Source organism: Dermacentor silvarum, chromosome 1 (assembly GCF_013339745.2).
Source record: "Dermacentor silvarum isolate Dsil-2018 chromosome 1, BIME_Dsil_1.4, whole genome shotgun sequence".
Taxonomy (NCBI): domain Eukaryota; kingdom Metazoa; phylum Arthropoda; class Arachnida; order Ixodida; family Ixodidae; genus Dermacentor; species Dermacentor silvarum.
In genome coordinates this window covers 242,045,554-242,071,233 of record NC_051154.1, presented here as the reverse complement: position 1 = coordinate 242,071,233, position 25,680 = coordinate 242,045,554, and the positions used below count along the sequence as shown (strand labels likewise).

The following is a 25,680-nucleotide window of genomic DNA, read 5'->3' as shown; positions in this document are numbered from 1 at the left end:
GCTATAATGGAGACGTGTTTCTTAAGCAACTCCTCATCGCGGGAATCGCCGAAGATCGTTATCTAGGAGCAGTATTTACTTCAGTCCACGGGCGAGGACGTTCAACACTCGGTGGAGTCGAGAAAGAATTTTGAGTCGAGTCCCATTTGGTGAATACGGAGATCATACTACTTTACACAGCGCAGATGCATTATTCGAACGCCAGCCAACATTGAGCTTCTTATAATATTACCTATAGAGGGAAATCTGGCGCCACTGTCTATGCGAGTTTCCTAACGGACGCTGTGTCATCTAAGAGAATGCCGGGATACCGGTGTGCAACGCTCGTCCCGAGCGTGACTTGGCTTAAAACGTAGTCAGTTCCGCACATAAGATGCTTTATTAGAAAGAAATCATCCAGGCAAGTCATCGTTTAGCCGTAATACATATTTGGCTATTGTTTACTCAAATTTAGTATAACAAGTAAGCGAAGAAAACAAAAGCAGACGATTGATACCGAGGAGCAGTGAGCGCTGACCTTTTAGTATTTCCTCCAACTTTAGCGGCCGTCGTTACTTCTCGCGTTTGATATAATTGCACAACACAACGCTAGCTCTCATGGTATAACTAAAAAAAAAATTTCTTACGTAATAATTTCAAGAACTCATCAGTTTACACGCTGTTTTGTAAGGAATGAACCATTTTGACAGACGGAACGCTGCTAGCCAGACGCGTCGTCATGGTGTTGTGGATCTCTGAGGAAGATGCCAATCCGAAGCCACCGCATCCCGGCATCCCGGCTCTATAGTTAAATATCAGAAACTCTATGCCGGCCAAGCCAGAATTGTGCACCTGCGTAAGCGGTCAGACCTGACGGCTCTTCAAGTTGTTGCTTAAATGGAAATAAATACGAGTCTTTTCTACCCTTCGGTAGAAATGACACTTGCTCCCCGCCTGCAATTTCACCGGCTCGCTGAGATTCCATCTGGGGCTGTTAAAGCAGCCTATTTCTAACCGTGCTGTTCAACACGCGGCGTTAAATGGAAGCTTTGGCTGTGGTCCTTCCAATTGAAGAACAAGTATACCGCTGAAACTATCACATTTAGGCAACAGCTGAACCGATTTTACTTAAACAAATTTTACTATTTTACTCCTTCTGTAATAGCAAAAACTTTCACGATGGCAGCCACCTGCAGCAACCCAACACTCAAATCGTCTTGCGTCTGGATCTGGTAAATTGATACATATTAAATCGACCCGGAAATTCAAATTGAAAGCTCGTTCAAGGAAGAGTAGGAAAAATTTAGCACAACTGTTTGTACCTATCGAAAAAAAAAATGATGGACCTACGATACTTTGCGGAATGTGTCCTTCTCTGGAACTGCATGCTTTACTATATTTCTCTCTCTGTATTTTTATACTCCAGGCGGCTACTTCTTCGCCAACAAAATGCGAGCCGAAGGTTACGTGACCATGTTAGACCCGTTTCAAGAGCTGTTCGGAGGCCGCATGGGCGGCTTGCTGTTCATCCCAGCGCTGTGCGGAGAAGTGTTCTGGTCCGCAGCAATTCTGGCAGCGCTTGGTGAGTTATACGCATCAGCTTTCACCCTGTGTTTAATTCCACTTCGCGAATGCAACGGAGCTATTATTTGCAAGCCCCGGAGTTGTTGTCCAGGTTTATTATACTACTACAAACGGAGCGTGTTGGTGTAAACAAGGTGCAAAAATCCAGCTTTTACCCCGCACACGTGGCAATCAGTGTCAAGCGAAGCTTTATTTGATGTTTATACAAATATCGAAACAAATGTTACGCAAACGCAACGCTGAAGAGGCAAATGTTTGTGCAAATAACACAAATGCAAAGCAATGTTTATCACAGTCACAATAGTTTATTAACATGAATGCGTTCACAATACTTAAATCAAAGATTATACATCTTTAGGAGGGCCCCAAAAGTAAGAACTGTGAGAGTACGTCCTATGAGAAATTTATCAAGCAAATTTTTAGCAACTACAGCAGTGAACCGAAGTCAGCAAAACAATATGTGTCGGTAAAATTTGCATATAGGTAAAAGCATCAAATATAACACAGGTTTCCCAATAAGTAAAAATTAAACTCAACTAGTTGGAGCGATGAAAGCAAGTACATTTTTTCAAAGACGATCTGAAACTGCTTACCAGCGACATTTTTAAATGGTACTCCAGACTGTTCCAAACGGAAATGTCGCTAAAATAGGAGGTTTGTTTCCCGTAATTTGTTGGGACTTTTGGCTGGAGAAAGTTATTCGATAAAGCAATCCTTCTATTGTATTAGCGAACCGATGAGTTGGGAAAACGCCTTGCAAAGGTAACGCTAATGACGCAAATGCCATGTCAAAAGGATGAGGAGCTATGAGCGCATTCTTACACCGGTATATTATATTTTATACGACTCCTTCTGTAAAATACAAAATGTGAATATACATTTCAGTCGGGCACTGTAAGCCACCAATGATTCCCTTTCGCTGTTTCATGTAGTAGTGGGTGATGGGTTTGAGTCTACTCGGAACGACAGCAGCCAGCACCGGCAGAGTATAGGACGAAGAGGCAAAGTCAGTTTTGCTTTAAAATGTACGATGTGTAGCTGTGTGTCGTGCTCGCAGAAACATTTAGTGTACTGGGTACTGGAATAAGGGGATATCCGATACACGCATGATTACAGTGGTACTGGACACCACGATATAGGTAAGTTAACAATTGTGAGGCCTCTGCATTATGAGTGGTGGCTCGTATCGACAAACCTACTTACTCCTCCTAATCAAATAAGGACGGCGGCAAGCCGACACTTCATATGTAACCATACGCCTATGCGCTTTGAGCAGTGACGTCATGCGTGCGATCTATGAGCAAACTGAAAACCATGCTTTGGAGAAAAAGGTCGTGCTAAGCGTTACCCGCGTCCCCCATTGCTGTTTCTGTCGAAGGTTACTTGCTTTCCGGTCTTCGGTATTTCGTATGGCACTTCCGTTACTTTTGTTAGGCATTTTATAGGCTCGACAATTGCATGAAATCTCAAGCAACGTCTGGCCGTTATTCTCCCCCTGTTTTTTTCCCTGTTTATACGGATTACTCATGCGCGCATAACTCGCTCACTCACACTCATTCATTAACTCTGTCGATCCAAACTAATTAGGGCCTCGCCACATGGTTTCTCCAGTAGCCTATGGCTGGCGCGTGAGCGACAGCACACGTAATATACGATAAGTTACGTAACCATGCATGAAGGACACAACCGTAGAAAGGAGTTAACACTGCCCAAAATGCATGTTTTCAAGCATGAATATCGTCTCAATTGACTTCACAAGATCTCTGAAGAGGTGTGGACTAAATCGTACAAACCTTTAATTACTTACACCCCCCCCCCCCCCCAAGAAAAAAAGACAAGAAACAAAGACAAGTGCGTACACTTCTAGAAGCAATCGCTGTATCAGGTGCATTGAGCAAGACCCGTTCGATTTTTTGCTTCTTGCTTTCATTTTCTTTTCGGCGTTTATAGTTTCACGATCGAGGGGCGCTCCGCGCACGCTCTTGTACAGTGTTTTGGCGTGTAATATGGGCTCCTGTCGTCTGCTGACCGCAGGTGCCACCGTAGGTGTGATCATTGACATCGATACCAACACGTCGATCATCGCGTCGGCGTGCATAGCGCTCTTCTACACGTTCTTCGGAGGGCTTTACTCGGTGGCCTACACGGATGTTATCCAGCTATTCTGCATATTCATCGGACTGGTGAGTCGGCGCTTGTGTTCCCGCTTACATGTGGTTGATGTGCTCGTGCTAATAGCGGTTACTCTCTCTCTCTCTCTCTCTCTCTTTCCTCCTTTGCGAGGGTTTGTAATAGGGATATTAGTAGTAGAGGAAGAGTCGGCCGTCGGCATGTGTAATACGATGCGTCACGCGAACACAAGGGCAGGAGGACCAGTCGCGAATGCCCCTGTCATCGCGTCGCACCAACTTGTGTAGGGGGCAATAAAAAAAAAAAAAAGTGAGCAGCACGACCTGACATGTTCCGAGCGAGCCAATAGCCACGTTTGCACGAACCTAAGAAAGTCGGGCCGAGATCCGGTCGTCGGGTCGATGCAAACGCTAGAGGGTCACCCCGCTTGCGAAGGCGGGTTGACCCGCTCGACCCACTCGGCGAGATGCACGTAAACGCAGTGGCGTCGCGTCGAGTTCATATAGACGACGCTAATGACATCGCGACCGGTGGGGCAAAGGCGGCAGCGGCATTCCGGTCACGTCTCTATCGCAATGAAGGCAGACCATATACTCGCGGCACTAAACATGTCGCGCAGCGTTACCGGCCAGACCACTTGGAAAACGTGTGCCAAGCCGAGTTCGCTGCAGAGCCAGTACACCCCAGTTGTTCGACAATCAGTACAAGTGCATCCTGCACTCATCCGTTAAAGGTAGTGTTCATTTGAAGACGTAAAGAATTGCAAAAAAGAAAGGAAGGGGGGGGGGGGGGGCACTTTTGCACTATCTATTTAAGCATTCGTTGAAGCGCGCACTCAGTTTAGGATTGGGATTTGAAATATTAAAATTTACGTGAGGTTCTTTTTTTTTTTTTTAATTTACGTTCACTACCTCCACTTACTCTTGTTGGAAATAAGCCGGCTTTCCTCAGGGGAGTCGTTGTGCCAGTTTTTGACGTAAGGTCTTTTTTTTTTTTTCTCCCTGACTTTTTGTAGCTTGCACAGAGTTCCTCAAGCTTATTCAGAGGGAACGGTGGTGGCAGTTCCTATGTTGTTTTACATCAAAGCTGTTAATGCGACCAGAAGCGCTCGAAAACGTTATATGCCAGTATTTACGGTTTTCTTTAAAAAACAGATCACTCCCGAAGTTTATACGACGAGAAAAGGTGGGAAATATTCGGGGCAATGTGCAGGCAAATTGTGTGTGTAAATTAGGGCTTAAATAAAAATTGCTAAACACTCGTTTTCGGCCTGTTTAGAGGTGTTATATAAAACGCTTCAAAATGTTCTCCGCTTGCCTGGGAGGACCAAAAAACGGCTGAGATTTCATATCTAAGGAAAATGGGGGACACTCTATGGGTGACGTGCACTGAAAGTTTGAAGTGTGTAGGTTAATTATGTGCTTTGAAAATAATTACTGAACACTCGCCTTCTCCCAATCTTTATGCAGTGTACAAGGCAACATATTTTGTTTTTCCCCGGTCTCCTCGGTGAACTATGTCAGGCACAGTGTTTATATTTCGGTGAAGTAGGAAGCATATAGTGGCTGACAACCAATAAATGTTTAATCCGTGTAGGTTAATTACAGCCTTTGTAGAAAGTTACTTATTCAAGCATTTCAAAGTGTCATAATTCCGTTATTCGCAATGTTTCCCTGAGTCCTAAAATAATATATCACCAACTTTAATTAAGTGTAATGTGTGGCTAAACTTTCACGTTCCTCGCTTAATTATAAGCGTTGAAAATAATTACTAAATCTTCGTTTTTTCCCTATTTTCATGTGTCATACGAGGTTCGTTGTTTTTTTGTGTTTGTTATTTTGCAAATGCAAATGCTCCGGAGCGTTATCAGTGCCTTTACGAGAGGCGCAAACTTAGCCCGCTGGTCATGCGTAACTACAATTTACATCAAGATGAAATTCAGCGAACTTATAAAGAACGCTATCGCAAATGTACGAAACATTCTTGTAGCAAATGCTCGAAAGTATCACGCCGGCACTGTCAGCTACGTTTCTCAATCTACCACACAATATTAATATTTAATAACAGATGCGGCGCATCTAAACTGCAATGTGCCACGAAAAGTTAACGTTTCTGGCTTACTTAGGAGTGCTGCAACTACTTATTGCACCCTAACTTTTTTTTTGCGTGATTTGAGGTTCGCCTGTTCTCCTGAGTGTACTAAACGAGGCAGCTTCTCTATTTTTGGTGAAAGTAAGAGCCAGCTAATGGGTGATGTGTAGGCAAAGTTTAAACTGGCGAAAATAGATGGAACGCTATGGGAAGTTTGTGTGCTAAGTTAAATGCTTGTTTATTTTATCAAATACAGTCTTCGTGAAAAATTTTCTTCGTCAAGTGTTGGAAAGCGTCACACGACAGCTATCGGCTATGCTTCCCAATGTCATGACATGATTGTAGGTTACACCAGGTTTATATTTTGACGAAAGGGAGTTCATGACAAGTGCAATCTGTGACAAACACATCACGTTTGTGGCCTAATTGGAAGCGCTGTAAATAATTACTGAACCCTCGTTTCTTTTTTTCTCTCTCTTTTTTTCCCCCGTTTTTTCATGCGTCCTACGACGTTCGTATAGTTTGGGGCCTCGACATTTGGTTTCTCCGGTGTCCTCGATGAACTATACAAGGCACTTCATTTATATTTGGCAAAAATAAGGGGCACATTATGGGTAATGCGTAGGCAAAGTTCAAAGTGCGGGGACTAATTACGGTCTTTGCAGGAAATTACGTATGCATGCTATCCGGAACTTCGTAAGTGGTATTTACGAACGGCGCAGAAATTATCCCGTTGCCCTGGTAGAACTGTGACCGCACCCGAGATCAAATGTAGCGAGAATGAGTGTGTGTGTGTGTGTGTGTGTGGGGGGGGGGGGGGGGGGGGGGGGGTTACACTACAGCTAATGTTCTGGTGTAGTAAAATGTGTGTGGAGGAATTACTGCCTTTGTGAGAATTCCTTAACAAGTGTTCGAATGCGTTATATACGAGCCATGTTTCACACACAACAGTCATATACGGGCAACGTTTCGAAGTATGTGATTTAATTACAGTCAACTGAAAGACTTATTGCAATGTTCGACAGAAACAGCTTCGCTGTAAATTGGGTTGGGTTTCTGCAAGGTCGCACAAATTTGCCGTCTTCTTGTTGGTGTGGCGCTTCATACAGCATGAGGGAATAGCGTGGAGCGCATGCACCTGGCTCAATTCGGCTTAACACTATATGCTGGTGTTAGGCTTAGTGCATAGCGTTCGTGCGACTATACGGCTGCAACAATTTTAGTTCTGGTAAAAGAAATAGATCAACAAAATGCTAATGAAGCACTGCACGTATATAGAAACTATACAGCGACCTGTGTTTTACCCTTAACAACCTTTAAAAATGATTTTGCGCTTACCGCTGCTATGTTTTTACTCCAATTTCGCACCACGATTGGATTTTAAGGCACCGATCGTTCAATCTGACACTTGCTGCTGTTACTTGCCCGATGTGTCAAGAAAACAAAGCAAAGTTGCCTTCGTCTGCGCCCTTTGCAATAACTGATTGTCAAATATGACGGCTGTCAGTTCCGGCGTCTATACAGTACGGCAGAGCATGACATCCGAAAGCAACTTCTTTTTTTTTTTTTTGACAAACCGGGCATGTAACAGTGACAAGTGTTATTTAGAACTATCAGGACTATAATATGTGCGATCTGGTTCAGCGCTTTGATTTAGAACAAAATAGCGGTAAGCGCAGGTCTCTACGCGTATAATAAAACACTCTCGGCTTTACAGAAATTTAGCAACATTTGTTGCTGGTCTGGAGGATTTATGATGAACAAGAAGATAGCGCACCAGGCACAAAAGAGAGTCACTGAGAAGAGTTTATTGTTCGCGTCTGTTCTCTGTTTTGTATTTGCGTGTGGTGCGATTTTTTATTCCTCTGGCATAATATACAGAACTGATGTTCAGAAATGTCTCACTCGATGTGAAGCACCGCGATGTTTTAAAGTTACGAGTTTTTTTTACATTTAGCCTCACCTCCCTTGCACTATACATATCGCTACCAGTGACAGCATCGCCACAACGTGCACCGTGAAATCTTGAAGCGAGACCTTACACGAGGCTTTCGCATGTTTCAGAATTCTGCATCAACTTGTGACGACATCGCAAAAGAACAAATTCTAACAATAAGCTTTGGCAAAACCAAAAACAAAGTGAGCTATAGAAAACTAAAAGTCAATCACCTAGAGAAATGAGCGAGAAAAACACTTTTATGTAGCGCGTATTGAGCAATACAAACATATATAGGGAGTTCTTCATGTTGCGCTACAATTTTCTCATTGAAACTTTTCATCTAATTATAATATTTGAGAAGCTGAATAATTAATTAAGACTAATTATGTAATTAGGCGGAATGCAAAAAAATAATCTCAGTATCTCCAAGTGACGGCAAAAAACACTAGCTTGGTTCTGTCTAGCTACGTGGCATTTGCATATCTTTAAATGTTGGTGCATGATAGTTGGGACACCCTGTATATAGATGCTGCAATTCGCGGCGATGATCATCAACAGCCTATTTGTTTTCCTTTCGCAGTGGTTGTGCATCCCATTCTGCATGATGAACGAGTCAGTGGGTACGCTAACGTACCCGACGAACGACTGGATTGGGTCATTGGAACCCAAGTACGTGGGACAATACATCGATTTTGGGTTGCTGCTCATCCTCGGTGGCATCCCGTGGCAGGTGACGTTGCCATTCGTACTTCCGGCTGTACGCATCGCATGCCTATATATATATATATATATATATATATATATATATATATATATATATATATTCCCTTCTCGTTCATTATATAACGAGGGTCTCGCATCCGGCAACATTGATGCCTTCAGGTAGCATGCGTGGGTTTATTGACCAGTTGCCTTCACCCAAAAAGATCACGTACTAGTGACGCCTGCGGCAGAAAGGATGTTCCACATCCGCCGCCTAGGTTTGTGAGTGGTGGCGCTGGCTAACACTCCCAGAGTTTTAGTAGTAACAACATAAATACTCCAGAAAGTGGATGGAAAAAGGGCGCCGCGGTAGCCCAATGGAAAGAGCATCGCACGCGTAATGCGAAGATGTGGGATCGTTCCCCACCTGCGGCAAGTTGTTTTTTTCACCCACTTTCATTTCCATTAATTCATCATTTCCTTAATGCAATCAGTAAGTACAAGTAATTTATTTCCCCTATGTTGTCCTCGGTGTCTTGTTTGTTGGCTTCTTATATGATATATATAGAAGAGAAAAAGCACAACGTCGCGGTTATCTTGGGATTATTTACCCAACAGTTATATATATATATATATATATATATATATATATATATATATAAAGCAGAAATTACGTAGAGGGAACAGCACTATTCACCATTGGTTTCGTTGCTCGCAGGTCTACTTTCAGCGGGTCCTTTCGTGCAAAACTGCCTTCAAGGCGCAGCTTCTTTCCTATGTAGCTGCTTTCGGGTGTATCATCATGGCTATTCCTGCCATGATTATGGGTGCTGTCGCCAAAGCTACAAGTAAGTACCAGGTTGGCATTTGGTACGTCATATGAAAGTTCTACTAGTGTTATAAACATGCTGTTGTTGTTAAAAGGTTTATCAAAACAACCATAAAAAGTTTGCACCACCCAGCAAGTGGATGAGTGCGAAGAGAGGGATAAAGGAGGAGGTCAGGTCAGATATTATCGACCATTTTTGAGTCTTGTAGAAATCGAAGTAATGACTGGAATATGAGGCGCCGTCTCTCGTGGGGGGCCAGAGTGAGGACGTGTCAGGCGTCCAAATCGTGAGGCCTCAGAGTAGGGGGGGGGGGGGGGGGGTTGAAGTAGTAATTCTGTACGGCACGACACGGTATGGTGCGCGAGAGTGAGTGAGTGAGTGAGTGAGTGAGTAAGTGAGTGAGTGAGTGAGTGAGTGAGTGAGTGAGTGAGTGAGTGAGTGAGTGAGTGAGTGAGTGAGTGAGTGAGTGAGTGAGTGAGTGAGTGAGTGAGTGAGTGAGTGAGTGAGTGAGTGAGTGAGTGAGTGAGTGAGTGAGTGAGTGGAGTGAGTGAGTGGTGAGTGAGTGAGTGAGTGAGTGAGTGTAAAAAATAACACCATTTGTGTCTTACGCAGCTTCGCGGCGCTTAGGTAATATACATGCATGAAGAGCCACTCTGTTCGACAGTAACACACCAATAAGCAAGCTTGTGCTCGGCATAAGCTTCATATTCACGATACCTGCGCATGCTTGTTCTATGGTAGACAGTTTGCACTCGGTTGTCGGCACAACGTCACAACACGGATGGATCTATGCAACATCACCGGCCGAATGTCACAGGCGTTCACAAGCCGAATGTTTCTTCTCTGCTGCTTCCGGTAGCATCTCTGAAGAACGACTATCTACTTTCTGTTAAAACACGAATTTACGTTAGAAAAAAAAAACTTTAATAAAGGTTCCTCGAGGAATGTCTTAATACGACATTTAAGAACTTGCAGAAAGGTCTATTTCCTAAGTGAAAGAGACTCTATAGAATAAGCGAGCACAGCAATACATAACATACTGTGCCGTTTAGAGCTTCATTTTTCTTAACGTAGCATGGTTTGATTATTAACGTACACTCCTCACACCCACGTAAGCGTGATAAATATACATTAAATCGGAAGCCGTAAGAACGTGGCAGAGTGACGCTTGATGGGATCGATTAAAATCACTTGATTCTGTTAAAAAGTGAAGAAATGCACGACAATTGAGTGTTCTTGGCTGAGATGAAGCGAACAGCCCGGGTGAGTGAAAGTAGAACATTAAACAACAAAACGTTAAGTGCGTACGTCACCGAAAGCGTGGAACCAAGTCAAATTGCGGGACTTAAGGTCCCAAATCAACTCCCGAGGCTATGAGAGGCACCGTATAGACTCCGGGTTAATTTCAACTACGTGGGGTTCTTTAATGTGCACCTAAATGCAAGTGCACGAGCGTGTTTCTTTTTTCTTTTTTTTTTCTGCATTTCGCCCCAATATAGGAACGCGGCCGCCTCGGCCAAGCATTGAATAAGTTGGCGAGCGTGAGTGGCTCGAATGACAGGCGAGGTGCACTCGAGTGACTGCCTTGGCTATAGACCATGCATGAGAGTGACTTGAGTTAGGCCGGAGAGTGCGGTGAATGCCGGGAGTTCGCGAATAGGCTGGCGAGCGAGTGACTGTGTGCGCAGGGTGGAACGAGACGGCATTCACGGGTCCGCTGCCCCTCGACAAGGATCACACATCGCTGGTGCTGCCCATGGTGCTGCAGTTTCTGACTCCCGGCTTCGTCTCGTTCGTCGGGCTGGGCGCCGTGTCGGCTGCGGTCATGTCCTCATCGGACTCTTCCATCCTCAGCGCGGCCTCCATGTTCGCCAGAAACGTCTACAAGCTCATCTTCAGGCAAAATGCGAGTCTATTGACTTTCTTTTTTTTTTTACATGTATTGTACAGTGACGCTGCGTGTTAATGTGCGGGCACGCGCTTTATTTGTGGATGGAAATAAAGTGTGAGAGAGAGAGAATATTGTACCCGTGGGCAATATTCAGTGACGTCAAGGCGCCTGTAAAGTACGGAAGAAACGAGATGTAGAAGTTGGCATCTCGATGAAGCAATGGTGGTTAATCTATTCACATTGAGAAAGAGAGACCAAAGGAAACGCAGAGAGGCAAAAAAAAAAAAAGGTTCGGCAAAATAGAGTAGTGTGTGTGGCTCGCATCTTCTCACGCTATTAACGCGACAGCGTTAAGGGCCCCGTGTCGCAGAAAATCCGGTGTCGGTGTCTTTCGGCGCTACTTTCAGGTTCATCAGGGTGGGGAAGTTTGTTAATTCGCAGGCAAGACTGCTGTCTATTTCCAAATAAGCATGCATTTATCGAAGTTGAAATTGAGCACATGGCTATACATACTTGCGACATGATCGAATATTCAGGTTTTTCCAACGAAAGTGACCTCCTCACCGCGCCCTCCACAGCCCATCTTGATATTATCGTGAAAACTAAACAAAATTCTGTCCCCTCCCGCCCCCCCCCCCCCCTTTTTTTTTTCTCGAAAAAGCGCATTTTTCATGTTGGGCCACGTTGTTTAACTGACATACGCACCGTGTTTGTCTTTAATAGGAGCTAATTCTGCAAGGGTGTAACTGTGAATGGCGAAAAGTAGGTGCAACAACCGTTAGTCTGCTGCCGAGCTGCGTGTCTCTCCAATGTTCAGTAGATGTGAAAATTAAGCAAGTTGATGTATGGTGTACATGGTAAAAAACAGCGCGAACAATACAAGACACAGGAAGAGGCAGAGCTTGTCCTCTCCATTCCTGTACTTCCGTCATCTGGTGTTAGCACTGTTTTTTGTCACGTCTCTCTCCAATACGACAAACAAGCGTGCAGTATATAACGCTCTGTCGCAGTCGCGACCCTTCTCGCGCACGCTGAGCACGCAGGGAAACAACGTCGCGATGTCGCGTCTTTGCAGGCCTCCGAGCGGGAGGTGATCTGGGTGATGCGCGTGGCCATCCTGTTTGTGGGCGCTATGGCCACCGCCATGGCACTGACCGTCAAGTCCATCTACGGTCTCTGGTACCTGTCCTCGGACCTCGTATTCGTCATCCTCTTTCCGCAGCTCGTCTGCGTTGTTTACATAAAGCACCACTGCAACACGTACGGCTCCCTCGGCGCTTACATCATCGGCCTACTACTCCGTGGATTAGGAGGCGAAGACATCATCGGTCTCCCAGCGGTCATCAGGTATGCGGAAACGAGAACATGGAAATGCTTGAAGCATTAGGAGCGCGACGGTGTACAGCAACCGCCGAGAAGTTGGCGTCAGGCATTCGATTTATTGTACGTGCAGTGCTTTAAAAGTTTTAGCTTGAGTAAAGCTATAGCTTTGAAGCTACTACAGCAGCTTCACGAATCTCGTAACTGCACCTGTATTAGTTGGCCAAGAGGGGAGAACTTACAGGTGTTTGTTTATTAAAGGCATAATAAATTAGCGCGAATATGTCAGTTAACATCGAATAAGGTGCGTTTTGTGTTATAGTAGTATTTAATACTTAGAGGCGCACCTTGTACAATTCTTTTAGGCAACGGGTGTTTCAAGATATGTAAGTTGACTCGTTAGCTTCTTCACAGAGCAGAGGGTGGGAAGCGCCCGAAAAGTGCTCCTCGTATTGATCGAAGCACGGATGAGCGGCTGTTTTCTTTTAGTCAGATTGGCGGTATGCAAACAATTACTCGGGCAGCTTCGCGACATAGCACCCGTCTCCGCCCCCCCCCCTCCCCCCCCGCTCCTCCTGTTTATGTCAAGCTCAAGCTAAGTGGCGCGTCCTTTTGTGAACTGAAGCATATTGCCACAAATTTTGATGCCTGATAATTCTGCGCCACAAGTTGACATTTCTGTGGGCTACGCTCGTCTTCAACTGTCATATGAACAAAAAATTCGAAGTGTATAATTGAAAACCAAAGGAATCATTGTTAATTAAGACTCGTGTTTGTGAACGTATCACCTGATCATTATTTTGTTCGCTGGTCAAATAATGGAGCTGCACTAATACCGATTTTGTATCTATATACTATCGCTTCTTGTAAAGTCTGAACGCGTCCTGCATACGTGCCTGCGAGTCAAACTTTCTGCTTATGTAGACTACCCGTACAACAGGATGTGCCCGTACTCCTCCTGCCCAGGTACCCATTCTACGACGAAAAGGACGGCCAGCTTTTCCCGTTCCGCACGCTTGCCATGCTGACCAGCCTGGCGAGCATCCTCTCCATCTCGGCGCTCACGCGCTGGCTCTTCGAGAGCGGCACCGTTCCGGCGCGGTTCGACGTATTCCACTGCGTCGTCAACATTCCGGAGGACATCATGAAGGTACAGGAGCCCCACGAGGGCGAGATGACGGTGCTCAACGCGGGCGGCCTCGTCAAGAGCTACCAGACCGAGATGAACGGCCGCGTCAACCCGGCGCTAAACCTGCACCCCGAGGAAGACGTCGAGGGGTTCCAGGTCAAGCCACCTGCTGCTGTTGGAGCCGACCCGCTGTCTCCGTTTGGCGGCGGGCCGCTCTCCACCACTGCAGCGCAGCCGCCGCCGCTCGGCGACAGGGGTGACGCGCTCTCATCTGAAGACACTACCAAGCTCTAGGCTTGGCAGGGGTTCGGACGAGCCCCGGAGACGCACGGGTCCCATAGTTCGCCCCGCTTCGGGCGGCCCCCCTGTCGCCCGGTCCTTCTCCTCTGTCCACTGGCGCGCGTGAGCCGGCCCCCCACTCTCCAACCACGTCCCCCGTGTCTCGCCCGTGTTTCTCGTGTGTGTGCGTGTTTGTCCTGTCCGCGCCACTCGCCGTTTGGCGTACGCTGTGGTATGGAAGCTGCCCTCAGTGGCGTCTCAGATGACGCCGGTAGCGAACGTGTGGGAGAAGGGTGTAACGCCCGGTATTACCGCGCAAGCCGTTCTCTCGCTGAAAAATGACGAATCGTATTACCGTCATTTTTGGGCATTTACTGACAGTAAGAGAAGGCGTGGCAGAGTTGTCGCTTAAATAGCAGTCGGAAGGGACGGCGGCCAGGAACAGTCACTTTGGAATGGAATGCAGCGGTGCACTACTGCAGGTACTCGCGTTTAAATGGACTGGAGACACGATTTACTTTGAATGTTCCTGGGCGTCCAGCTGCCATAAGTCACCAGGCTGTCCTCCTCAGGTCAGCGCAGTATTCGAAAAGACTGGAAACACTGATCGGCCCTGCGCTCGTGAACGACCCAAGCGAAGTCGTCCCGACAGTCCTCTGTCAGGGACGTCGATGCCAAGCCACGGTGGTTGTATGAGACCTGGCGCGCATTTGAATAGATGCATTTGCCGAATGAATGTCGGCACGACAAACACAGAGAGATTCCAGCAAACTAATTCCGGAACTAGCGGTATTTTTACAAGTCCGCAATAAGCAACAGTTTAGTGTTCGTCTAATGTTCTTAGGAAATACGTTTCGTTATAGACTGCTGAGAAGGATCGTAATGGGAAAACAGTACTGAGATTCCTGGGACCGGGCCTTTGAAAGCACGGTCTCTCGAATCAAAATTCGCCGTGCTATCTGCTTTCCAAAAGACACACTGTTATGACCGAAAGTGTTGCGGTGCCGCGAAATTTATTGCATTAATACTCACACTTGCGCATAACACAGGCCTACATTCTGTGCTTGCTTATGTGTCTCGCTATACGCTGGTGTTTGAGTGGCCAGCGATCACAACTGGATGTTACAAATAGGAGCGATTGTACGGTTCCTGTTAACACCTTAAGAATAGCATAAAAAGATTAGGCGATGTGCAGCCTTCCAGTCGCTGTTTTCAGCCGACAAGGTTTGATGTACTGAATACTTCGTTTCGTACAGAATTGTACCCTCTATGTTAGTTGAATGCCACCTGGTTGCCGCCTGAATGGTATACTTTACGCCTCGCATACTGCAGTGGCGTCCGAAACCAGAGCAAAGCGCCACATCTTACGTGCAGCATTGAAGTATGCGTGCTTATTTTGACAGCCAGAACCCAGTGCAGCACAGCGAAGGCCCCCCCCCCCCCCCCCCCCCTTTCGCGATTGTGTATAAATGCTCGTCGGGGCAAAATGTACGATTCTAAGCTAATAGCTTAAGGCAAAACGAGTGTAAAGCGTTGTCTTGGGAGGACCCATGAAGGAATTCTGTCTTGTCGTAGGTATAGGAGCACTTGGAGATTGATGTTACCTTTGCTGCACCTCAGCTGCGCACCAGAAGCAAGATGAATCCAGCTGCGAGAGATCATGTGTTCCGTCTGAGTCAAAGGGACAATTTCCACGCTAAGTGTGACCGTTATTGGTTTTCAAATAATCCAATTAAGCTCAAATAACCGGCACACAGCGTGCTGCTCTTGTTGGTGCATACTACATCGTAGTGGAAGGGTGAAGCGCATTCCAGGTTAGGAGCCGCGTTCGTCCCCATGTGTTTCACTGTGAATTGTCTTCCTTTCGCGATCCTCCCTTCCACGCTGCACGGATGACGCACCAACTTATGCTGCAGCCGCGCGCAGAGCAGCGGTGCGCTGTGATCATTTGCGTGACGTGAAGGTGCACGCACGCCGTTAGGAGAGCAAAAGATGGGCCCCTTTCTTGTGCTTACCGGCAGACAGCCTCAAAACTGTAGCTCGTGTCCAAAACTCGGGTGTCTAGGCGCCTCTTGCCCGAACGCGCTGATTTCCACGTTTGAATTGCAAATAGCCAAAATTACAGCCATCGCCGGCAACGCTAGAAGGCGAGAGGTTGCCTTTGTTCGGCGTTTTCGGCTATACACAAGCCTTAAGCGCTGACAGGTGAGAAATATCGCCCCAGTGTTCCACCTGTCTACACTAACCGGAGATCCGCATGCTGCATCAGTCTTGTCACGGGAAACGTTCCCTTTTATTGTGTTTCTTTCTCCTGTGCAAGCGTTGTGCACTCCCGGCTCCTACACATCCGGCGCGCAACCGGGTGGCTTCTATAGAGTATTGACGTCTGCGAGACGCACTGCGAGTTCGTTGTGTCAAACAGACACGTTGTGACAATCAATCACGTTATACAGCGCGGGAGCATAGAGTCGTCGGTATTTTTTGGGAAAGTTTATTGCGGGGGAGCTATCCCCCTTGCTCGTTGTGGTCGATAACTCAATGTTGTAAGCGCGATGACAATCAAGTTTAAAGTGCACTGTGATCGTGGTACCCTTCCTTGGAGTGATATATACGCACGTTTTGTTTTATGACAATCAAATATCACGGGCGTGGTGACAATGGGAGCCACGTGCGAAGGCCTGATGGCACAGGGTCTCGACAATCCTACTACACTATACAGCAGCAAAGCATTTACGATGAACTTGAGGAACGCCACCGCGACGCGCAGCTGCGCACTGAGATCGAAAGCTGCCCGTCTTGGTGATCATGGTGAAACTTGGGATGCTGTACACGATATACGCAACGTAGGTGAATGTGCCATTTTCTGACCTCATGCTTGAATTAACAGCGTAGTCAGAAATAGAAGCGTTAAGCGCAGATCAAATAAAGCGTGTATATACAGGCCGCCCTATTCGGAGCGCGAACTCGGTAACTCAGGCGACGTTAACTCCGGATGCCTGCCGTGTGCATTCTACGCTTACGAATCCCAGCTAGCGTGAACCTAGTAAAGCAAGCAGACAAACAAAAATTAGCTGCAGTGGTCATGTCGACGTTAACAAATGCTGAATTATGTTGCAAGCGACGAGGTGGTTCACCCCTCAAGTTCTGTCCGAGGGATAGTAAACATTATACGGAAAAGGGGGAGTCAAATACGCGGCTGATTTCGACCGCAAAACCTGAGGTCACGATGAGCTCATTTGCCTACTTTGTGGTGTTCAAGGATCAAAGAGTGCCACTCCTTACACGCGGCAAACGTTCGCGCTGCTTGTTTCGTCGTGACAAGGCATTTCTGCGAAATTCTCCACTTTCTGCATGCCCACGCATTTTCGTTGTGTGACTTGTTGAGCAGTGAATATGATTATTCCATTTCTTCTTGAACATATCGTTTCACACTTCGCATACATCTTCGGACGCGAAAAAAAAAAGTGTTATATTCAGCGCATTGCCCTGTAGCGTGCTCTGTTCAGCTGTTTGGATGTGTTAGTTGCACGGGCAAACCAATGTGTTGCAGGTGCTGCGAATAACTTATATATATGTAAATATGTATTATTTATCGTCACTGCTTTTTGAACCTGTTAGAGACTTGATTGCTGAGCAATATTTTCGCATATCGACAGAGCCCTCGTACTTATACACTTTGTTCAAGGATGCACTCGCCTGTAGCAGAATCCTTTCTTGGACTGTGAGAAGGCAAGAATGACTGTTCCCGCGGTGTTTCAAGACAAACATATCTAGGCCGTAGCAGGCTAGGCGTTGGTTGATGTTAATGCTTGACGTATCTATAGGCGTTATTTTACAATTTTTCGTCACCACTGTAAGCCCTGCTCCAAATGTATTGTTATTTCGTTGTGTCACTGTAAGCCGTGTCAGGTGTTACCTGTTGTGAACCTCTAGCTGTTGACAATCAAGTCACATCTTGTATTATGACATCGCACCAAAGAAATTGCGACAATGTGTGTGCAGCCATGTTTTGAGATATTTAAGTGCAATTACGTGCCCGTGCGTAACGTTAAGATCAACTTGAAGGGGCACAGGATGGTCGAGGTTGCCTCTGGCTCTCGACGCGAGTGCTCGTAAATAGTACGGACCGTTGTGATCCCGTCTATCTGCGAAGGCTAGCGCCGATTTCGGAAGCCGGAGCTACGCAGGTTAGAGTTAGAATAAGCGTGACGATGGGAATCCAATAAATAGACGAATCAGTTGAAGGTTGTCCCATCCGGCGTGGTATACGTACTACGACAGGAGTAAATTATTGAGACCGTTTTCGCCAAATGCAGCCGCAAAGTGAGAAGAAACGAAATTTCGTGCAGCGTTAAACATGAACGGTGTTGTTCGAGCAGCATAAAAGTATCCCTGGAGGCGTGGATTTAAGTTACAGTGGTAAGCCTACTGCTGAAGTGCACCAGTGTTCGTTTGTTGTTGCTGTTGCTTTTAAATGTTGCCAAAGCGGTCCGAGATTTGCCCACTGTCCAACTTGCGTACTCACCGGCCGCTAATTTGTGTATTTACTCTGTATTACGCAATCAGAAACCGCAGCGGCGGTCTTCTTTTTTTTTTTCTCCCTCTCAAATGAGGCAAGCGACGCCACATTCGACCAACTCAACGCGAACATGTCATGCCATGTCGTAGTGACAGTGCAGCTGGTTAGAATTGAAATGTTACTTCGAAAGTTCCTCCGCAGTTAAACTTTACGCGAAGTCTTACTGTTTTGATGTACCCCAGCTTCGCGTTCACGACCTAGCCCAGCTGCTATAGGAGCCATATACGCGTCGTCCTGGCAGGTGGTAAGCGAGCGCAGGTGGGTGCCATTTTCGAAACGTTTGTGCAATAGACACCCTGCACCCTACTGCCCTTCGTAGTGCTTAGGGGTTTGCATTTTGTAGTATACACGGATTCAATTCATTTGACGTAATTTGTAACGGAGTTTAATCACAATATCAAATGCTCCCATCACAGCTGCGCTAGCACTGCGCTCGCTTACCACCTGCCAGGACGACGCGTAGTTTACCTGTTGTCACGGGTTCATTAAGATATCACAAATTGTGCGGTTATTTATACTTGCATGCCCTTATTCACGTCAGACCATCAAAAAGAAACAAAAAAGACATCTTCTTTTACTGATGGTAGGTGTTTAGAGTGACCCCAGGCTTTCTCTTTTACTTTCTTTCTTCCGGTTGTTTCGCTTATCATTCGTGTTACTTGCGTTCTGTATTATTTTGTCGCCGTAAGTAAAGCGTCTGACAAACAGCGAGTAGGCCAGATTTCCTAATTACCAAAAATCGTGTTTTTTTCCTGGTTGGTGTGAGAGAGAGAATAAAACATTTATTAGTGAAAATTAATAGTCGTTTTGTGATCGGACCTCCTAGTCCGGAAGACCATCGGCTTTTGCCGCCGTCCGGGCTCGGTTGAACCCTAACGCCACGTTCGCTCGTGGCAGGTGACGTAATGAAAAAAAAATGCAATAACCTCTATTCTTTTCTGTGCTTTTTAATATCAAAATAGTATGTCCGTTCGTGGGCTGCATTTTATTTGCACAGATTAGGGCACTAATGAAATTTATATTCTATCGTGCTGTCTTTCCAGGAGTCGATCAATACGTGTAAGCTGCTAATTTAACAGGCAGTGGGAAATAAATTCGCACGGAAGATGTAAAAGATTACAACTTGACTAGGACGTTGCGAGAACATGTTTTGAGGTAACAACGACGACAACAACAACAACATTTAAGTGGATGGAGACGGACACGTTTGCCTTAAATCAAGGATCGCAACATCTTCTTTAAAATTAATGCAGTCTAATATGTTTTTTTTTGTAATTTCGTTCGTGCACGTCGTTGGCATCTTTTAGCAAAGAGCTCTGGGCTTGTGAAAAGCTTTGTACCAGCAGTCGGGTTGCTTACATCGCGTAACGACGAGCCCACGCGTCCAGGCGTATCGTTTGTTGTCTTTAGCCTTGTTCGGACAAGGAGAGCACAATGCGCGCCTGTTAACGAAATGCGCAGACAGCAATATCAATCAACCTTGACAATCATGTCTTAGATGTGTGTGCGTGTGTATGCGTGTAAGTGTTATTCAGATAGTGTGGCAGTCATGTTTCGTCGTGCAAAGGGTCTACTTACGAAGTTGTTGAAAATGCCGTGAGCATCCGACCGACCGTGCAACGAGGTAAACAATAAAGAGAGATGTATTAGTGTGTGATACGAGCAGCGGTGTCTGTGTCCCTTCCTTTTTTCATCGACATGCCGCGCGCACCAAGCGCCTTCTAAGCGCGACTGCTCCAAAGGCACTGCAGATGCAGGGCCCGACGAATCAAATGCAGAAAACATGAGCGATAAGGACCGTCTTTCATTGACATGAGTTTGAAGGAGAAGTCGGCGCCTTATGTGGCGCAGGACGCTCTTCGTCGCAGGGCAACCAAAAAAATAAAGTACAACCCACAATGAAGAACACTGAATACAGTATTAGAGCACGACCTTCTCTGATCTATGTTGCGCTTTTCAGCTGTTACTGAATGCGCATGCCGTGCTTTTCCAGTGCGACACGTGACAGAAGTCAGCTTCGGGTGCTCGTGAAAAAAAAAAATTCCTAAGTGGTCAAATTTAATTCGGAGTTATCCACCTACTGTAACATAACTCACCGCGCATGCGTTGCTTTGGGCTGTTGAACTGAATATTAGTCAGTCGATCAATTAGTGAAGCCACAGATGCACGCAAACAAGTTTGAGCGAAAGTGAATCGAACGAGCTGTGTATGCCCTCGTCGGCAAGCGGGATTTTCTTCAAGACAACGTTTGTCCTGCTGGAACACTCGGGATAGTGCACGAACGTTTGTGGTTCCGATTAGCTCCTGAAAATTCGCCATTTCAGAACCTGGGGTCAGGCATGGATCGGAGTCTAGCCTCCTCTCGCAAACCTCCATTGGTGCTTACGGTAGTACATACATGCCAGATGATGTGCAGGAAGTTCTGTGCCTTCTGAGCGATGTTGTACACGTTTCTCTAAAACAGGAACGAAAGCTCGTTCCTTGTTCCTTCCCAATATTGAAACGAGTTCCCGTTACAAATTCATTTAATGCGAAAGGAACGCGTTCCAGTTACACTTCTAACATTGGAACCTGTCGTTACATTAACCTCACATTTTATGATTCATTAATCAATATATACTGTCGGATAATCCTGAGTTGAAATAAAATGAGCAATTTAAAACTCACATAGAACTACGTTTATTATACGAATTTGAACATCACCGGCAGCAGATTATCTGGAAATAAAAAGAATCCAAAGAAACGCTCCTATAATATTTTTTTCAGGGAGCACCGGACATGCTCCAGACATATGTCTAACTGCAACTTTGGTGCTCGTCTACTACAGGTGCAACACATATGGCACTTTCCACTTCGGTCTTCAAATGCGCAGTCAGGATACTGCGCTTCAGATGTGCAAATAGAAAGTTACTGACATGCACCAATATAATTAAATTTCTTGCACAAGAAACCACATCGAAAGAAACAATAAATGAATGCTCATTCAATATTGATGTATGAGTGGGGAAAAAATGTCCAGAATACATATTCGCAACTTGGTTAAGTCCCTTGTTTGAACTCAGCAAGAGTTGCATCTCGATGTTGGTGCCTGACAGACGAACCCGTTTTTCAAGCTAAGCTTGTATTGCCTCACAAGTGTTGGCGGTGGTGTCACGCTAAAGCCCTATCGAAAGCGTGTCAAAAACTCGCGTCTGGTTCCCTTGGTATAAACCTAAATTGTCATGGAAGGGTACGAATGTATGACTAACATGACTGATAGGTCAGGACATCAATAACATCACATGTTCGTCAGTTAGGTCACAATTAACGATAATAAAATCACGTGTGGTGCATACCTGCATTGGATATGCGCGTATGAGCCAGGGACAAGAAAGAAAGAAAGAAAGAAAGAAAGAAAGAAAGAAAGAAAGAAAGAAAGAAAGAAAGAAAGAAAGAAAGAAAGAAAGAAAGAAAGAAAGAAAGAAAGAAAGAAAGAAAGAAAGAAAGAAAGAAAGAAAGAAATCACGTGTGGCTCATACCGGGGCCGCACATTTCAGCTCCGCTCGCAGAGTAGCAGGTGCAGGGAAAGCTGGGCCGGTGCAGATCACGTGACGCGCTCGACCAATCAGGGTTGTTTGGTGTGTCACGGGGAGGGAAAGGAAAGGGGCTTGGCGCACGCTCCGCCGGGCTTCCCTCGCCTCAGAACAGTTTCGGCGTCCGGATGGGAAGGCCGCGCGTGGTGCGTTCCGCCGAGGAGCAGGCTGCGTTTGAGCGAAGGCGCCGCGAACTCGCTCGGGAAAGGGCTCGTCGTCGACGTGCCGATTTTAGCGTGAAGGCTTCCGAAGCCCAGGCGAAACGTCAGCGAAGAGCCACGGACCCCGAGTTGCGGGAGCCCGAGGTTGAGGCCAAACGTCAGCGAAGAGCCGCCGACCCTGAGTTAAGGGCAAACGAAGCGGAACGCCTGCGACAGCGTAGTCTTGCCACAAGCTTCGCTTACCCCCATTTTCTCGACAGGGGAAGGGCTGGTGATTTTTTCGTCAGCACTTCGTTGGCAATGTTGAAGAGCCGTTCCACCGAAGCGCTTGAGGGTACTGCCGTGTTGTACTTGAGGAAAAGTTGGTTCAATCCCTTGAAGTTCTTCATCTGCGACAGCGGGTAGTCAACTGGTACCAGCAAGTACCGCGACAGCTCATCATGTGCATGCCTCGGCTGGAAGGGTTCGGTGCCCGTGAGGACTGGAAGCGTTCCATCCGCCGCGAAGTCCCTCGAGTGGCGCTGCGATCCTGACCTCATGGTTCCTTTGCGGTAGGCCGGCATGGAGGAAACAAGCTACAGAAGGGAGCGTCACGTGACAATCTTGAAGCCTAGTAATAAAGAAATACAACGGAGAACTAACGAAAAAAGTGCCCCTCAGTCACGCGACAGGAAGGCGGTAGTTCTTTGCGCCTCACATGGTCGCCCATCCGCCCTGCGTGATGTGCTGCGTACGTGCGTGCGTCTGTTCAATGCCGTGGAACGTTTACAGAAGGAACGCTGTTCCCTCTTCCGTTCTTTCATAAACCTAACGAGTTACCGTTACAGTTCCACCGACCCTTAATGGAATGGTGGCGTTCCTCCGTTTCTGCCAAAAGGAACTAGTTCCAGGAACTCCGTTAACGCCGTTCCGTTCAACACTGCTTCTCAGCCACCTAAAAATGCCAACAGTCCTGAATAGAATTGAGTGGGCGTGACATGCCGTTACTGTGGGGCAACACGAATGTCGTGTTGTTGACATGGGTACTGCCGAGGTTTTCGAGTGGACCGCGCGCCAGGCACAGTGAGTCGATACCCATTGCCGGCACGTCGCACATCGTGCTGGCACCGATACCCTATGCATATCCTATTCACTGATACCCTATATATATACATACTTTCGTAGGCGCATGTGGCGCCCATCGTATCATGGTTGTGTCCGATTGAGCTGGTTCGTTGGGGGCATATTGCAGCACGCTCGCTACCATGGGTTTCAGCAAACCGTTCAGATAGGCATTTTAAGGACGATTTGAGAGGGCAACACAATTGCGGCCTTTCCGATGTCATAGACCGTCTTGAAGTGCAGTTTTATTGATCAAATAAAGTTCGCCTGAAAGGTGCAGGCGAGGGAGAGGCCAATTTAGAAGTCTTTATCCGAGAAAGAAAAAAAAGCATAAAAAAGTGCGAAGAAAGTACGTGAGGTCGACACTCGCGAAACTTAAGAGCAGAGCTTAAGACTTTGCCCGAAGCCACATGTCCCACACGAGAGCAGCTTGAAATAGCGCAGGAGCGCTCACCCGCCTTTTCTCGTCAATATAAGAACACGTTTTCCAGCGATTATTTAAGAGAGCGCAATGGACGATAAAAACAAACAAAACAAAACGAAGAAATCGGATCTGCTCAGCAGTTCGTGTGCCTTACGTAACTGTCGACCCTTATTTCTCGGTGGCATCTCGGGGAAAACAATTGACCTTCTCCTGTGAAACCAATTGACAAAAGACCTTTAAAAAATGCAGCAAGGATAAAAGTAGCTACCGCGCCATCTGCTAGTACGCCCTGCCGTCTACGTTTCGAATTGCGTCCTTGAGACGCAATTCGAAACACTTGACGAGTGTTCTCCAGTGCGTCAACTTTTCGATAAGTGGAGAATGCTTTGCCCCTACTTCGTGGCGTGATGCGACTAAAACTGTCGCGCGCTTCACTTGTCGCACTTTTCTTCTCTACGTCACTTTTTTTTCTTATTCTCGAACTGTTCGAACAACACTAAACTTAAATTCTGCCTCATGTCACCCTAAAATGGCATAAAAGGTGAAAATTGCCTTTTGCAGAGTGACCTGTATCAATGGGGAATTTCTGTGCTAGGCTACGTTACGCGGAATATGTACGAATGACATCTAAATTAATATTATATTCTTGGGTCTTTGCGTGCCAAAACCACGATCTGATTATGAGGCACGCCGTAGTGGGGCACTCCGGATTCATTTTGACCACCTGGGGTTCTTTAACGTGTGCTGACGGGCGTTTTTGCATTTCGCCCCCATCAAAATGCGGCCGCCGCGGGCGGGATCCGATCACGCGATCCCGTGATATTTTCGCGAGTTTCGAGATATTAATTTTCAACGTGAAAGAAGAAATGCATTGGCATTCCAGTTACGTTTTGCAAGAAAACGCTGTTTCATGCAGTAAAGCAGAAAAGTAACTGGAACACCAATGCATTTGGTCGGACAGTTTGAAAATTAATATCTCGAAACTAGTGCAGTCCTGAGAATTCGTTTGAAGTGGATACGTCTTGCTAACTCACTAGCTACAATTCGTAGGTTAAAACATGTGCTGTAAAGTAATTATGTAAAGGTTAATCAGCGTAATTATGCTAATTATTCAACTACTAAGTTTTTCGATTTTTCGTAGAAGTAATCACCTCATCGAGTAATTTAGATCAAGGGTTAGAATTGTGCTATCTGCCACAAGCAATTTTTAAAAATGTAATGCAGCTAGAAAAACTATATATATACGTGGGTGGTTTAAATGACAAGCTTAATTATTTAATATGAGGCAATGAAGAAATACGGAATTATAGCAGTATCATTTTTTATGTAGTTAACTTGACCTTTTCAACCACTTTTGAAAATAAAAAGCTGGCACAATAAGTTTGCGTTGTTGTACAGACCTTTCTTATAGTTGTACCACGTTTTTTCCCAAGTACACACCTACGAACGTCATGGCTGGCTGGCCCTCGGCGTCGTTATTCTGCCGACAGACGAGCCAAGCCAAGACACCGAAAACGTCAAGCGAAGGCCGCGCCACTTTTCTACTCACTACAAATGAAGATTTATCTGTCCATTGTAAGTTAGAAAAAAAAACCTATAATAGAAAAAGTATACTGCATTTCAATGCTAATAAAAATACCAGAAATCGCGTACATTATATACACGGTATGCGGTGAGATTCGCGACCGCCACGCCACCTGTATGCAGCACAAAAAAAAAAAAAAAAAAAAAAAACAGGGGATAGGAGATGCCGTCCCGCTGTGTGCAAGTTGATATGGGCTGATACCGTATCCTTAATTACATGTGTTTTTGTTGCGCGCTGTATATTAGCATGTGCGTGTTCCCCCTGCAACTATCGGCAATGTGCTGAGTGTGTTTATAGCGTCCCACTGGCGAGCAGCCCACAGAAATATTCGTGATACGTGCGAAAACTAGCGGGACATGACACGGCAACCTGTGCCTGACGCAC

General features: G+C 46.1%; 1 protein-coding gene across 1 annotated transcript in view; it reads left to right on the top strand.

The window, feature by feature from the left end:
- LOC119437007 (high-affinity choline transporter 1-like) overlaps positions 1 to 20,327 on the top strand; it is a 74,009-nt gene extending 53,682 nt beyond the window's left edge. Inside the window, exons 4-10 of the mRNA XM_049660180.1 lie at positions 1,406 to 1,561; positions 3,598 to 3,746; positions 8,304 to 8,453; positions 9,144 to 9,273; positions 10,944 to 11,161; positions 12,222 to 12,493; positions 13,433 to 20,327. Of these exons, the coding sequence (XP_049516137.1) occupies positions 1,406 to 1,561; positions 3,598 to 3,746; positions 8,304 to 8,453; positions 9,144 to 9,273; positions 10,944 to 11,161; positions 12,222 to 12,493; positions 13,433 to 13,889 (1,532 nt within the window). The 3' untranslated portion in view covers positions 13,890 to 20,327. The remainder of the gene's footprint in view (positions 1 to 1,405; positions 1,562 to 3,597; positions 3,747 to 8,303; positions 8,454 to 9,143; positions 9,274 to 10,943; positions 11,162 to 12,221; positions 12,494 to 13,432) is intronic.
- The last annotated feature ends 5,353 nt before the right edge of the window (positions 20,328 to 25,680 follow it).